Source organism: Choloepus didactylus, chromosome 2 (genome assembly GCF_015220235.1).
Source record: "Choloepus didactylus isolate mChoDid1 chromosome 2, mChoDid1.pri, whole genome shotgun sequence".
NCBI lineage: Eukaryota > Metazoa > Chordata > Mammalia > Pilosa > Megalonychidae > Choloepus > Choloepus didactylus.
Window position 1 is genome coordinate 105,203,750 of NC_051308.1, and position 16,090 is coordinate 105,219,839.

Genomic DNA, 16,090 nt, shown 5'->3' on the forward strand with positions numbered 1-16,090 from the left:
AGAAGCAGCTTTATCACCACCCCCACCAACTACTCCCTCCCCCATCTTTAATGTATGTCATTTGTTTGTAATGATTATAATTAGCTATTGGTTTGTTGAATGCATTGGGCAGCTAGAAAGGAGAGGTCTATAGACATGTCTCCAACAGTTGTTGATCAGAGATTTTAATTAATATTTAGGGTACAAAGCTTCTCTCTGGGCTGGATGGACAGGGATGTTTAGGTTTCCTGCTGGCATCCATTTCAACCTTGTCTGGCGTCCCTTGCCCTTTTTATGTCATCCTTGAGAAATAATCTATTTAAAAAATCTAATCCAACAGCTTTATTTTGAGTTCTCTCTCTGTGCCACACATTGTACCAGAGACTAAGCTACTTATGTGGTAAAGACAGTCTGTGTATTGAAGGGGCTTGTATTCTACCGGGAGAGCAGATGCCGCACGATTGGCCATAGATCAGGCAGTGAGAACTAAGAGCAGTGGCGGCTCAGAGGAGGCGATGTATTGGGTCTGTGGGGGAGCGTCATGCACAGCTACATAAAGAAGGTAACATAGGAGTGGAATATCATAGAAAAAGTACTTAACATGCTTCTTTTAAACCTCTGGTGCTACCTTACCCTCATCTGGGACCCCTTATGGCTGGTGGACCCATAGTGTGGTTGGCAGCTTCTCCTGCCCTTGGCTGAGTCCGCGCCAGAGGGTTGGCAATGCTGAGGGGAGGGTAGAGAAGCAGAGAAGCCTGAAGTGCGGGGCTGAAGTGTTCTCTCCCTAACTTTGCCCATTCCTTGTGTCAGTGTTCCCACAGAAGATCCTTCTGGGGAATCCCTCGTCATCACCCCTGAGGAGTTTGAGCGAATCAAATGGGCATCCCACGTCCTGACCAGTGAAGAACTCGAGGCCAAAGAGCAGGCCTTCAAGAAGGAGAAGGAAGCCATCATGGTAGCTAACCTCCCTAAGCCCTGATCCCTACAGGTGCATGGCAGAATAGACATGTGCTGGGGAGAGCTCAGCTTTTCACACAGACAGAAACTCCAGCTGGGGGGAAGCAAGGAGTGAGTGTGTACTTAGGGAAGAAATGTTGCTGATTGATGTCAGAGAGAAATAGCTGAGATGTGGCAGCAACTGAAGGGCAAAGGGAGGGGTGAGAATGAAGGCAGACTGTCATTTTCTGGGTTTTGATGGCATGACGGGCTAAGGTGAAAATCATATTGGGTCACCTGCGATAGCCAGGCTAACACCCAGGGCGCAGAGCACAGGGAATAATGTCCCACTCATCCAGGCCAGTCTCCCTTAGGATGCAGTGACAACGTGCAAGAAGATCATGAAGCAGAAAGAAATGGTGTGGAAGAACAACAAGAAGCTCAGTGACCTGGAGGAGGTGGCAAAAGAGAGGGCACAGAACCTCCTGCAGAGAGCCAACAAGCTGCGGATGGAGCAGGAGGAGGAGCTCAAGGACATGAGCAAGGTGCGTGCTTTGCCTTTGTTCCCTCCCTCTGTGACTTGCTGCCTCTCATTCTTCCCTCCCTGATGCTTACCTCCTCTTACTCTCACACTGATCGCATAGCTTTGGCCCCATCTGGAAATGGGGCATGGAAAGGTGAGAGGTGAGGGACTGGTGAGTGAGACCTGAACCTGCCATGGTAGTTGCTGGGATCAGAGGGAGGACTGGCTCTTCCACTTGCTAGCTGTGTGACCCTGAGCAAGTCAATTGCCTTCTCTGAACCTCAATTCCTTCATTTGTAAATGAGGATGGAAAAACTACTTCGAATTCTTGGTGGGATTAAATAAGCTAATATAGGGGAAAGCCCTTGTGAACTGTGGATTGATAAATAAATATGAAGGTATTAATTTTTATCCTTAGTAATACTTTTATTATTTTTATCCTGCTCGTTCAATTCTAGCCATACGTGGTAGTCCAGGCAATTGAATTCTCTCTAAAGTGCCCCAAGTTTTTCCCTTAGTCAAGAGCATTAAGACCAGAGGAAGATTTGAATTCTATTGAACTCATTTGCATGTGGTTCATTTCCAGACCAAATGAAAAGTGCTGACTCTCCAACCTCTTCATCTCCAATTTCTGTCTCTCAGATTTAAATCTTCTCTACCTATACCTCCATTTATTTTCCAAAGCTTTTAATTCTTGGTTCTTATTGATGGGTCCATGGTTTTTCATCTTCTTTTGCATCATATGGGGCTCTTCCAGCTTAAAAATCTAGTGGCTTGGCCTCTGCAAGGATGTCTTAGTTTCCCTGAGGAGTAGAAGTAGGGGGTCTTAACTTGGGGTTCATGGATCCCCAAGGGGGACCATGAACCTCTGAAGTTTTATGGAAATTTTGTGTGTGTGTGTATATATATATGAATAATTTTTGGAGGAGAGGACACTTAATTTTCATCAGATTCCCAAAAAGTGATCCATGACCCCCAAAACACCAAGACCCAATGCCCTGAATGATGCTATTCTGGGCCTCTCCTTGCCTGGGTGCTAGCACCCAGTTGGAGCTCAGTGAATGTTTAAGTGAAACTGTGAATATAAGAATGCTTTTGCTTTCTGGGCTTCTGAGCAGCCATGCACACTTTCAGCACACTCAATAGTATTCTGCCCTCTCGACCTTCCATACTTCCTTAGAGCATCCCTCCCTATTCTCACCCCTAGCTCTAATGCCACAATTTCATTTCCACTTCCTAGATCATCCTCAATGCCAAGTGCCATGCCATTCGGGATGCCCAAATTCTGGAGAAGCAACTGATCCAAAAAGAACTGGAAACAGAAGAGAAGCGTTTGGATCAGATGATGGAAGTAGAGCGGCAGAAATCCATTCAAAGGCAGGAGGAGTTGGACAGGAAGAGGAGGGAGGAAAGAATCCGGTAAAGAGGCAGTCATAGGATCTTCCTCTCTAAATCATTTCCATGAACCTTTAGGTCCAGGTAGACAGGCAGAGAGGGAAGAGATGAGAAACTATCATTCCTACCATCTCAAAACCTTTATGAAGTCATTTGCAAATCACAGAACTTTTTTAATGCTTGAGGGTAAACCCTTAGAGATGATTACCAAGATCATAACAGGTGCTTTACAAGTTGACCCCAGTTCAGCCTCGTTTCTCACTCTTCCTGCCATAACATGCCCCCAATATTCCAGGCCTTGTCACAAGTTCATGACCTTTGCTGTTTCCTTTGCTTTGATACCCTTCTCTTTCTTCTCTCTGGAAAATGCTGTCTCTTCCATTATTCTGTAGCTTTGCTGTCACCCCCCTGAGAAACCTCCCTAAGCTCACCAGATAGGGTTGGTGGCTCCCTCCTCTGTCCCTGACACATGGTGTTTACACTCCGGCACACCACTTCCTGCACTGTCTTGCATCTCTTTACATGGGCATCCCTGACCCTGATTGTGGACAAGGTCTCATTCATTTCTGTAGCTCCAGAGCCTAGCACAGTGTTTGGCCTGTAGTAGGTGCTTAATAAATGCTAGAATGAATAAATTCAGTCCCCTCCATTTTGCAGGAGAGGACAAGTCCCAGGGAAGGGAAATTATAGAATCGTATTCTGGATTTAGAACACCAACCATAACGTACATGAATTACCTCTATAGATACTTCTTGTTCCCTTTTGGATGGCTTTTCTTTCTCCTCACCTATATTCGTGTTCTCTTGTCCCATTCATCCCTGTAACTCTAGCCAGATACTTGTAGACTATAGTAGGATCTTAATAAAAGTTTATTTAGTGACTAAGTGACTGTCCATCTTCTGTCTAAACAAGAACAGTGATGGGAAAGTCTCTGCCTCACTAGGCAGCTCTAATGACTTGAACTGATACTTATATTGAATCCAAGTCTGCTTCCATGTAACTTTTACTCATTCATCCCATTTATTTCTTCTGGAGTCCTGAGGCCATTCAGGTACTCTACCTGAGTGAGAATTTCATCCTCCTTCCCCTTGTTTCCTACCCTATGTGTCTTCTCTCATTTACCCATATATCATGGAATCTTATCTCCTCTGGATACTTCCATGTTTACTGACATCCCCCAGCAACACATAGGAAATCACAGCAACACCGATTCTAGAACCTGGTTTGGGCCAGGGCACTGTGTGGTGTGCTGGGTGGAGAGACTTCCTTAGACTCAGCCCCTGTCCACCAGCAGCTGACGGAGATAGGATATAAGAGAGACAGTCACCAAACTAGGGAGGAGGGGTGGGAAGAATAGTTAAATTGGGTGAGAGCAGAAGCCCTGGAGGAATTAGAATTCCTGGATTTTTTAACTAGCAGGGCGGCTATGATTACTCTGGGAAGACTTGGGAGGGGGTAGGCTTTCAGGAGCTCTTTACACGCTGGAAGGCAGAAGGTATATCGTGATGTGGGGTGCAGTTTTGTGCAAACTCATGAAGGAAAGGAATTTCAGGAAATAGTGAGCGCCAGAACCAGGGGTTCAGAAGAGAGAGTGGTCCCCCCAGGGGGTATTTGTCAAATTATTCTCAGGATGCACCCCATCTTGGGGCTTATTTGGATGGAGGTTGGTTTCTAAGACACTGTGGCATTGTTCCCTCCCAGAGGAAGACGGCACATTGTGAAACAGATGGAAAAGAACCAGGAGGAGCGATCTCTGCTTGCTGAGCAGCGGGAGCAGGAGAAAGAACAGATGCTAGAATATATGGAGCAGCTCCAAGAGGAGGATCTAAGGGTAACAGAGCTGGACAAATGATGCCGAGTTCCACCGGCATGGTGACAAAGCCTTCCAAGATTTTGGGGTTCCAGGGTGTGGACTGATTTTGTGTCAGGCACATACTCATTTCACAACATCACCACCATCAACTTTTTATTGCCATGTTAAACATTTATTTGTCCGTGGCGCCATGCAGGGGGATGAGCCGCGATTTAAAGATACTGGTCCTGCCTCCCCGGGACTTGGAGTTTGAGACCGACATATCAGTGTGGAAGGACACAGAAAGGAAATCTATGGCTGCTGCTTTGCATAAATAATTATATGGATGTTTTATAGTCTTCCCTCAATTGACTAGGGATAGTATAGGTGAACAGAAGCAGTGTCTTAGTTCTAGGCTCCCTGCTGCTACCTCATTCAAATTTGGTAGCATTCCAATGTTATTAATTGTGTTGAGAAGCCAACCTTTTTTTCCTCTTAGCCTAAATAAAATTAGTAGACAGATCATTGCAAAATAAATGATTACATACCTGCTCAAACTAAATAGACTTTAAAAAACCTCTTCTCTTTGCCTTAGTTGGTCTGCTGCAGCATACAAAAGCCCCTAACACAGTGTGGGATGTGGCAGTCATTTGGAGCATTTATTCGTTTTATGTCCCCCTAACTTTTTATCTTGAAAATTTTCATGCATACACAAAGAAAGTTGAAAGAATTGTACCAAACCCATAAACCCTTCACCTAGACTTAACAATTGTTAACAATTTGCCTTAGATGCTTGTTTCTTTCTAGACATGTATACATATTTGGTTGTTGTTAAACTATCTGAAAATAAGTTACAGACATCATGACACTTTACCACTAAATGCTTTAGCCTGCATTTCTGTAGAACAAGGACATTCTCATCCAAGTCAACAATATCATCATACCCCCTTTCCAAATAAATCGAATCCAATGATTCTATAATATCATCCACTATTCATTCATTCTACATTCAAATGTTCCCAAACATTCCAAGAAGGTCTTTTCAGCTTGTTTTCTTTTTTCCAAACTAGGATCAAATCAAGATTCACACATTGCATTCAGTTAAGTCTCTTTAATCTGTTTTGATCCAGAAGCGTTCCCTCATTTGTTTATGTTTACAACACTGATTTTTTTTATTTTTTTATTTTGAGGCACGAGGCTAGTTGCCTTGAAGAATATGCCACACTCTCCATTTGTCTTTTTCCTCATGGTGCCATTTACTGTGTAAATACTTTTCTTTTTCTCCCCCTTCCCCATGTTTATGGATGATTGCTTTGTCATCAGCATTTGATGGTGGTGAGTGACAAGGGGTGGGGTGCCCTGGGGTCTCACAGGTGGGCAGACTTGTAATTATGGATGCTTCTCGGAGCACCTGTGATGCGAGGTGTTAGAGGTCACTTGGATAATTAAGGAAGGAGAGGAAGCACGGCTTGAGAACGGGACTAATAGGGCCAAAAGACAGAGAAGTTGGGCCATGCCAATTCAGTTTCTGGCTTAGGAGAGAGGGGGAAAATGCCAGGAAGTAGAGGCAGAGGGCAAATATGCAGGGAAGGGGGTGAGAAATGATGACTGGAAACTCCAGCTAGATTGTGGAGAGTGGGAATTGGTGGGCTCACTGAAACTCCCAGGAGAAAGTTCCAAATCTCAACTGATGTTGTGTCATTGTCCTTTTGATGTCCTTCAAACAGGCACTCCCTGAGTCTTCAGGAGGTATCAGGCAATCTTAAGATAGAGATCTGTTCCTCCTTATCTTTTGATTTGCCTTATCATCTCAGGTGTTGCAAGGTCAAGTTTCCCTTCACTTCCTACCTTGCTAGCAAGGTGGAGAAGATTGGAGGGAGTTTGGGCTTGCTTTGGAAGGGCTTCAAAGATGAGAAACAGGAAGTCTTTTGGTTTCTTGGAAATGAAATGAACCAAAATAGCAACAACAAGCACCTAATAAAACCAACAAATAAAAAAAATAAAGAAGTAAATAAACGCGTGATTGGGTATGTATTAGGTCAGAGGTCAGCAGATTCTTTTGAAGGTCAGTGGGACTAAACAATGTCTGGGGTACTAATAGCACACCAAGGGATAAGAAGGAGTGAGACTTGGAGTGGCAAAAGGGGGGAAGCAGAGTGAACAAAGAAGTAAGTATGGTGAGAGGTGGAATGCCGGTGGCTGTGACTAATGCACCATAGACTGCCTTCTTGCCTCCTCCTAGGGAAGAAGTTCAAACTTATATAGACCCAGCTAAGAAGCATATAGTGCAGTGCTGATCTAGCTCAGAAGGCTTCCTGGAGGAAGGAGGTCTGAACTAGGTAGTGAGCCAATGTGGGGGTGGGGATGGGGTGGGGAGTGTGCCCAAGAGGAAGACACAGCAGAGTCACCTTGGCTGATAAAACAGGGCAGAAAGCTGGGCTGGGGAGGAGCTGGGAGACCAGAGAGGGATTTAGTCTTTGGAGAAACGGAGGGAGCTGGAAACATTGTGGGAGTGGGATGAGTCAATTGATAAAGGAGTTTGAAGCAAGAACTGCGAGTTGGATATGGAGGTGATAGGGAGGTCAGCTATACAAGAATGAATGCCCATTCACATTGTGATCTGAGCATGTGATTGGGCTCAGAAGGGGTCTGATCACTTCGAGCTTCCCAAGTTTGGGGGCTGGGAAAGGCAGGGGCTCCTTCCCTAAGAGGGATCTTGTCACTTGGGGTCACACTGGTACTCTGATTGCCGTCTGTCATTGTGTTTCTTTGTGTCTAAGACCTCTTTTTTCTCTTTCTCACATGCCACTCATATTGGCCCCACCTTCCTTGCCTCATGTGGTAGAAGTTTATTGAGTATTTGCTGTTTTCCTCACACTGGGCTACGTGCTATTGGGGAAGAGAGGAAGTGTGATATATGTCCTCCAGCCAGGACAGAGTGTGCACATACGAAAAGAGTGGAGACCTGCAAGAGAGTATATAATCAAATATCAGGGATGGGGATGGGAGAAGGGGTGGCACCAACTCAAGCACAGCGGGAATCCACGGTGGAGAGATGAAAGTTGGAGTAGTCAAGTGAAACTTTCAGGGAGGTTGGAGCTTTAAGTTAGACAGACAACGTTTCAAAATTCAGGCTCTGGAGTTTATTAGTTGCCCTAAGCAAGTTACATAAACTCTGGGGCTCAGTCTCCGCACTTGGACAAGAGAGAAAGAAGGCCTGCCTTTCAGGATTTTGGTTGTATTTAGGTATTAGGTATATGTAAAGTGCCCAATGGTCTGAAAGTACTCAATTAGGAAAATACTTGTTATTTTAATCATCACTACTGAATGGAAACTAAATAGGAGAAGGGAATTTAAGGCAGGAGGAAGGCAGCATGAAAAAAGCAAGGATAGGACTTAGCAGATGTGGGGGACATTGAGTAGAATTTTAAGAGTCTCCACTTCCTGAAAGTATGTAGATGTCAACAGCGTTGGGTGCTGCCAAGAAGTCAAGTTGGATGGTGACTGGAAAGAGGCCATTTAGTTAGAAGAGTTCATTGACAACCCTTGAAAGAACAGCCAGACTGCAGGCAGTACATTTGTCTCACTGCCTCTCTCAGGGTCCCTATCCCCAGATGCCAGTATCTTGCCATCTTGTCTCCCTCTGCTCTGAGCCTCTCTTCCTTTTTCTGGCAGGACATGGAACGAAGGCACCAGGATAAATTGAAGATGCAAGCTGAGATTAAGCGCATCAATGACGAGAACCAGAAACGGAAAGCAGAGATGCTGGCTCAGGAGAAGCTGGCAGACCAGATGGTGATGGAGTTCACCAAGAAGAAGATGGTAGGGAACTGGTTGCTCATGCCATGAGATTTCTGGTCAGGAGTGGAATATCTGTCACAGGGAGAGGCTGGCCTGAGAACTAAGGAAACTCCAACAGAATGGCAGTAATGTCTTCATTCTCAAATTCACATCCTTAGTTCAAGAGCCTGGCTTCTTTTTCTCTTCATCTTGGCCAGTCCACTTGCTACTTAACAGAGAGAGGCCTAGAAAGGACAGCCAAATTAGTGTTTTATTATCCTCAGTAACACCTTTGATTAGAAGTTGAGATGAGGATCATGTACAGACAGGGAAGAAAATTAAAACTATTGGTGAAAGTAAAGTTTTTGTGGATTCCTCATGACCTGGATAATTGTATCCCCAGTATTCATGAATCAGCTGCCTCATGAATTTCTTGTGAAAACTCCCATATTGGGCATCCTGTATTGGGTGCTAGACTCAGAAAATAAATCCCTTTCCCACCCCCCACTGTAGGACCTAACAAAGCCCTGTGGAGCAGAGAGCAGTACCCACCAACATGTACACAGAAATGTAACTCATGAATATGTAGACGCATTCTGAGGCAAAATTCAGTAATGAAATGATTGGGTTAGGTGGGAAATGGAGGTTAAAAGAAGATGAGTTTTTAGGCACATTTTAGGAGTGGATAGGGATTTACTTAGAGAGGAGAAAGCTCTCAAGGTGATGGGAAAGGTATTAAACCATTCATGCATCAATCCTGTCTGTCCCACTAATTTTGAAGTTCCATGACGACAGAAACTACAGCACACTTCCTTATGCACCTCTATAGTGGCAATTCTGAATGAAGCAGGGGGAGGGTGTGGGTATAGTTCGGAAAGGCTTATTTGCTATACCTGTTTATTACAAATACAAACCACAGAAAATAAAGCTCAACAATGCTGTTATTTTGGTTGGCTTTCTTATTGGATGGGAGTGATATGCAGGCAACAGAATGAAAAAGCAAGACTGGGGACATAGATGCTCCGTGCATAATAACAATTACATAAGTACCACTTATTGAGCTCCTGGTCTGTGCACAGGCTTTCTACTAAGAGCTTTACATGGGTTATCTCATTTAATCCCTACAACCATATGAAGTCATCATTATTGATTCAAAATACCTAGAATGTTTCAATGTGTGTCCAGTATCAGACTAGGTAAGAATTCCACCATCCTCATTTTCCAGAGAGCTCAGTAATGGTTATGTAGATTGTACGGCACTCAGTAACTATTTCCCTGACTGGGTGAGGGTGGTGATAACCCAGTAATGTGTTGGAGCTGGTGAGCAGGCTTGCTGACTACAGCAGTCTGTGGGGGGCATGATAAGCAGTGAGGGTGGTGAGATGACAGAGCTGAGAGCAATTTTGGGAGAGGCCTCAAACCTTGAGCAATTTTGGGAGAGGCCTCAAACCTTGACCAATCTTTATAGATTTCTGAGCAGAAGAATGTGTCTTGTTTTGGAACATGGAAAGGACATTGGTGGGGTGGAGCTGGGAGAGCTGGAGACTGGCAAAAGGATCAGGCACTTGGGCATGGCCACAGCCCACTGTAAGTATCCAAATGTATCAGAGGCCCTTCCCCAATCTCACTGTCTTCTCTGTTCCACTGGGGCTGCTGCTTCAACATTACAGGCAGGGTTTGGTTATAGAAGCATCTAGACTTCCCGGCCCTGCCATCTAGGGCAAAGTGGAAGAGGGGCCAGCTCAAGCCACAGCCATGCACAACCAGGCAACTCACTGCGCTACACAAAAGTCTGGGCAGGTAGAACAAGGGTGAAAGGAGCGTTCTTTATGGAATTGGGAGATTTCCACCCAAATCTGCTCCACTAGTCTATGATTGCCCAAGAATGGTAGCTGGGAAGGTGGGTTTGGGAAGCTTTTAGAGACATGCATGTTCTTTTAGAGAAGTGGTAAAGGGAGCTGATTTTGACGGCTCACTTCCTAGGTGTCTGCTAAATGCTGTGGGAGTGCCCAAAGTATGGTTAGCCGTTTGCCTGGGGACTAATGAGATAACTTCTACCTGCTGTGCTTTACAAGCCAGGAAGGGAGCCACAGGTGTCACTTCTAGAAATGTGGCCCAGTAGCCTTGCAACTTGGAAATTGTGTGTGAGGTAGTGGAAGGAGCATGGAATCTGGCTCAGGGCAACTGTGTTCAAATCCTGTTTGGTAGCTTCCTAGCTGTGTAATCTTGGGCAAGACCCTTGAGCTCTATGAACGTGAGTTTCCTCATCTATAATATCTATCTTATGAGATGTTGTGAGGACCCTCTGATATAATACATTGTTGTGAAAAGTGAAGCATTTTACAAATGTTAATTGTTTTTATGTTTATGCGTTTTTGCCCTAGCTTAAAAGGAGTCAGGAAGTGGTAGAGGAGATATCGGAAAGACCTTTGCAGGGACTTGATCTCTGGAAGGCTGGGGTAATGGGAGCTTTTCTATAAGGCTTTTTCTTCCTGCCAGGCTCGAGAAGCAGAGTTTGAGGCTGAGCAGGAGAGAACCCGGAGAGAGAAGGAGAAGGAGATCACCCGCCTGAGGGCCATGCAGGAGAAGGTCCAAGATTACCGGGCAGAACAGGTACCCACTTCATCTCATCATCTCAGCTTCCCTTAGCCTCTTCCAACCCCATAACTATTTGACAGCTCATTAAATGGCCTCCAGAGAGGAGATATAGAAGAAAAGATGCAAGTTATCTAAACTTCAGTAGTTTGAGAGCTATGCGGTGGGCCTGCTCCCAGTGTCTGTGGCAGCAAGGACTGAGCAATGCATTAGGTACTTAGGTTCAAGAGAAGGTTTTTGGAAACTACTTGAAGGACTTTAGACCTTAACCACTGAAGTCTATCATGAGAGGAAACTGCAGCATCCCCATCACTAGCAGTTTTTAAAATTAGAAGCCATCGCAGGGCTGCCTGGAGGCGTTTGAGGTACAGGGAAAGAATCCGGATGAGTGAGGTGGAAGGACAAGATGACCCCGCAGGGTATCTTCCAGCCTGAAAAGACTGTGACAGGATTCCATTTATTTTTTCCTAGAATAACTTACTGCCAGAGAATTTCACGGTGCTTCTCAAGCAGAATATGTCAGTCTGTAAGTAGGTGTCTTCCTAAAGACACCTGGTTGGCGCCTGAGGTTGTTTTGCAGCCTCACTGGTCTGTCCTTCCCCAGGATGCCTTGCGGGCCAAGCGCAACCAGGAGGTTGCAGACAGAGAGTGGCGCAGAAAGGAAAAGGAAAATGCACAGAAGAAGATGGAAACCGAGGCCGAGCTGCGGAAAAGTCGGCTAGAACAGGTGGCTTTCAAGGAGCACACTCTGGCCGTTCAGGTGCAACGGGACCGGGATGAGTTCGAGAGGATTCTTCGGTAGGAGGGGCCTGGGGGCCTTGGCTTCTCTTCCCTTGGACTGCAGCAGGGGTGGTCCATATCGGACCTTCTCACATGTTTACAGACAGGTGCTCATCCGTCTTGACTGGCCGCCTTCTACCTAGATGGATGGCTAAAATACTTCAAGGCCACTTGAGCCAAGAATTTTAAGATTAGAGAATTGGAAAATAGCAGCTGGAAATGTTAAAGGAATTGGGGTTTACTGGAATTATTTATCCTGGAGCCGTCATGATACAAGTGATGGTGTAGACGTAACCCTCCATTCCCACTCCACAACACACACAAGTTAGGCATGAAACTGCAGTAGGTGAGGTTTAGGAGAGACAGAAATTCAGACACTGAGAGTTATGAGGTCTTCAAAAGAGGTCTTTGCCATTCATACAACAAATATATATTAAGCACATAGATTTCAGGCTCTGTGCTGTATGCTATGGGAGATATTGGAGTTAAATAAAGCACTGCCCATACCCATTCATGCAGGAAGGATGTTGAAGACCCATATTTGGATGGGCCTCATCTATATTTACTCATATTTTCTTCCTTCCTTGCCAGCTTTAGCGTTTCATTTTTGTTCTTTTTCATTTTTGTTCTTTCTTGTGGCTCAGTGATATTTCCAGCACACAAGTAGAAGCTAAGCGTTCACATCCCTCACTGGTCCTCACTCCCCCCATCCCTGCAAGGGAGCTAGGTAACTAGTTAGCAGGCACAGCGCCATTGGTTTTCCTCTCCGCTCTACCTTTTACCAGCCAGATCTGCCACTACCAAAGCTGGCTTCTGGGGGTGCTCCACTTGCTTTAAGTGTTCTTGCCTTACTAGGAATGACTCCCTTCTTGCTTTGGTTCAGACTCTATAAGATCAGAATTTTTCAAAGGGAAACAAACCAAACAAAATTTAAATTGGGGCAGGGTGAGGATACAAAAGTACTTAAATTATGCTTCAGACAAGTGAAGATTGGACAGTATGGCCCAGCTCTCTTGGTCTGCACTCTCTAGGACCCCCTTCTTGGTGCTACCTCCGTTAGTCACATGGCAGACCAGGCCACCCAGACCCCTAGCCAGAGGCAGAGCAGAGCTATAGGAATATCAGTCCTTGCCAGAACCAGATTCCTGATCTTTTATTGGACTGTGGGCCCTTAGCCTATATCCACAAAGCCCTTTGGCTCTGTAGTTTTTCTTGCCCTTAAGGGTCAGGCTATAGTCTCTGGACACATGATAAGAAGTAAATGGCCCTGGAGATTCTGCCCCTGGGCTCTAGACTATCTTTCAGATGTCTCCCCTTCCCTCCCAGGCCTCTGTGTCCTTGGACATCTGTGTTGCCATTAGCAGGCACTAATGAATGTTGATGGAATGGAATTAAAGTCCTACTTTTGCTGCTGACCCATTTGTCTCTTCTTTGTTTTGTTTGCCTGAAGCATATACACACTAGCCAGTGATTAAAAATAGGCCAGCCCTTTGGAGAAGTTCAACTTTGCCTGTTGTTCTAGGTTAGCCTCTAGATCTAGTGTCTCCAGGGCCATGTGACTGCTGTGGTGAGTGTCTTTTCTCTAGGAGCATCTCTGCCACAGCCAGCAATCCAACTTTTCCTACTTCAGAAGCATGTCTTTCTGTGTAGCTTATATATGGGCTTCCTGCTTCTGGAACGAGGGGTGACTTTTCAATCTTGGCCCATTGACCAAGCCGAGATAGCCAATCTACATTACCCAGTGGTTCACAGAAATGCCACAGAGCTGAAGACAAGGCTCTACCTCCACAGTTTCTGATTTAATTGGTCTGGGGTGAAGCCCAGGCATCAGTATTCTAATATGATTGTAATATGTATCCAGGCTCCATGATCACTGTCCTCATCCTGCGGGATGACCAGGCTTCTTCCTCCTTCATAATTTCAACCACCTGCCACCCCAGTGGCTTTCTAGTGGCACATACAGGTCCCCCATTTCCATCCTTACCCCTCCACCCAGCAGGATGTGAAATAACAGAAAACTGGTCTACTCATAGGAAAACAATGACAAAACAAAGAGGAGGGTCTTCCTGCTATCATAGATGTGTCTGAGCAGTGGGGATTTGGGTCTAAATATGGAGGGACAAGGAAGCCAGCAGTTCTCTTCTGATAAATCAGGAAGGCTCTGCAGAAAATGTAGAATTTTAGGATACGGTTGAATGATGGAAAAGAGTTGCTGGAGTTCAGAGGATATCCCACATGTGGTGGATTCTGGAAGATGGCTAGAGGGAAATGAGCAAGTGAAGCAGTGCTTTCAGTAACTTTATTGGGGTACAAGTGAGCCAAGGGGAGAAGGACAGGTGGAAGATCCTTGCCTAAGACGATTTTACATTTTGCTTTTGTGTTTCATTACTTTGAGACGGGAATTAAGATACTAGCTCAAGATGGCCTATGACTGCATTTCCTCTGGGATGTGAATACATTTCATTTGTGTTTTTCTGAGCTTTATTTGGTCACCATTAGCAATTTTCTCCCTAATCTCAGGGTCCATGAGGGATCTTGGCTACCAAGGGGAACTAGGAGGCATGGTTCAATAAGAGCACTAAGAGCTGTCAGGCCTTGCTCCTTCCTTCTTCCAGCAATCGAGAGCTAGTATTGCAGACTTTACCACTTTTCAAATCTGTCTTTATTGGTTTTGTTAATGTTTTTGTTTTTGTTAGTAGGGCAAGCAAGCAAGCAAGCAAGCATACAATAAATCTCAGAACAGCTGGAAAGGAGTAATGTGTTGTTACAACAGAGAAGGAGAGTAGAAACTGGCTCCTAGTGGGTGAAACGCAGGATGCAGGACAAGCTACATAATTTACAGGGCCCAGTACAAAATGGCAATGTGGGGTCTCTTGTTTAAAAGTTATTAAGAATTTCAAACTGGTTACAGCAGAGCATTAAACCAAACCTGGGACCCTTCTAATCACCGGGGCCTGTGTGACGGCGCAGGCTGCACAGCCACCCACGAAGCCAGCCCTGGCTGGGTGGGAGGGGGAGTGTGCATGGTGGCTGCCAAGAAGGGCAGGCAGTTTTGAGATGATCTCTGAGCCATAGAAAAAGAGGGCTGGAGCACGGTGAGCTGTGGTCTGTGAAGCACGTCCTGTGGGGTTGCCCACCAAGGGGGCTCCTCCAGTGCCTTTCCCTGGCTGCACCAGCTCAGCCTAGCCCACTCGATTCCCTGTGTCCCTCCTGCAGGGCCCAGCGAGAGCAGATTGAGAAGGAGCGGCAGGACAAGGACAAAAAGGCTGCCCAGCGCTTACAGCATGCCAATGAGCTCCGGCGCCAGGTGCGCGAGAACCAGCAGAAGGAGGTGCAGGACCGCATCGCTATTTTCGAGGAGGGCCGGCGCCTCAAAGAGGAGGCCCAGAAGCGGCGTGAGCGCATCGATGACATCAAGAAGAAAAAGATTGAAGAGCTGAGGTGCGCTGGCATCTCTTCCTCTTCCCAAGGCTGGGAAGTGTGGGATTCTGAGGCTGGGAGGGACCGTGACCAAGGTGCTCAGGGAGGAGGGCCCGTGCTCTCGTGTTGAGGTTCCCATGGGCTGTTGCCTGCCGAGCAGCTCCAGCAGAAGGTTCTGAGACTGGGCCATCTGGTCTTCCTGGCTCTCTGGGAGCTTCTTGGTGGGATGCTGGGGGATGGACTATAGGAGCAGTACTGACTTCCTGCTGCTCCCCTTCTGGTTCGACATCTCCTTTCTTAAACTTGCCCCGTGTTTCCCCTGCAGAGCCACTGGCCTTCCTGAGAAGTACTGCCTTGAAGCTGAGCGCAAAGCTAACATCCTGCCAGCCACCTCTGTGAAATGACGGGGAGCCTCTGAGCCCTGGGGATGCCTTTGGGGGACAGATTCTGCCCAGTTTCTCGGTGTTTATATTTGCTGCTAACCTAGATGTTTCATAGTCACATATTAAATCTATTCTACTTCTCTAAGGAACAGCCTAGCTTTTTTGTGGGCAACTGGCTGCTACTGGGTACTGGTGTGGAGCTAAACTGGGAATGAGAGGCCCAGGCAGTGGCAGGGTGACGCTCAGCGGCAGGGAGTGGTGCTGGAGCACACTTCTGGGAGGAGTCACTCTCAAGATCGCCCCTCATAAGCGAGGTGCCCCTTTGTCCAAGTGCCTCCTGGCCTTTCTGTGATCCCTTGGGAGGCTGCTTTCATGTCCACTTCCAGCACAGTGTCTGCCCCGCCCGAATCAGGGGCAATTCAGGACACTGAGGCAAGGAGCTAGAGAGTCTCTCAGGGATGGGCTGGTGCAAGGGCTGGGCTGGGTGGAGCTGGGGAAGGAGGTACC

The 16,090-nt window shown here is 46.3% G+C and overlaps 1 protein-coding gene across 5 annotated transcripts in view; it reads left to right on the forward strand.

Moving 5' to 3' along the window:
• Positions 1 to 16,090, forward strand: part of CFAP45 (cilia and flagella associated protein 45) — a 37,735-nt gene that overhangs the window by 19,339 nt on the left and 2,306 nt on the right. For 4 of the 5 annotated variants that reach the window (XM_037825604.1, XM_037825606.1, XM_037825603.1 and 1 more), the window contains exons 4-12: positions 790 to 934; positions 1,290 to 1,460; positions 2,679 to 2,857; positions 4,535 to 4,664; positions 8,301 to 8,447; positions 10,905 to 11,018; positions 11,605 to 11,798; positions 14,997 to 15,221; positions 15,526 to 15,728. In XM_037825604.1, the coding sequence (XP_037681532.1) occupies positions 790 to 934; positions 1,290 to 1,460; positions 2,679 to 2,857; positions 4,535 to 4,664; positions 8,301 to 8,447; positions 10,905 to 11,018; positions 11,605 to 11,798; positions 14,997 to 15,221; positions 15,526 to 15,604 (1,384 nt within the window). In that variant the 3' untranslated portion in view covers positions 15,605 to 15,728. Of the gene's footprint in view, positions 1 to 789; positions 935 to 1,289; positions 1,461 to 2,678; positions 2,858 to 4,534; positions 4,665 to 8,300; positions 8,448 to 10,904; positions 11,019 to 11,604; positions 11,799 to 14,996; positions 15,222 to 15,525; positions 15,729 to 16,090 lie in introns of those variants that run through there. The other variant, XR_005215190.1, reaches the window with a different exon arrangement.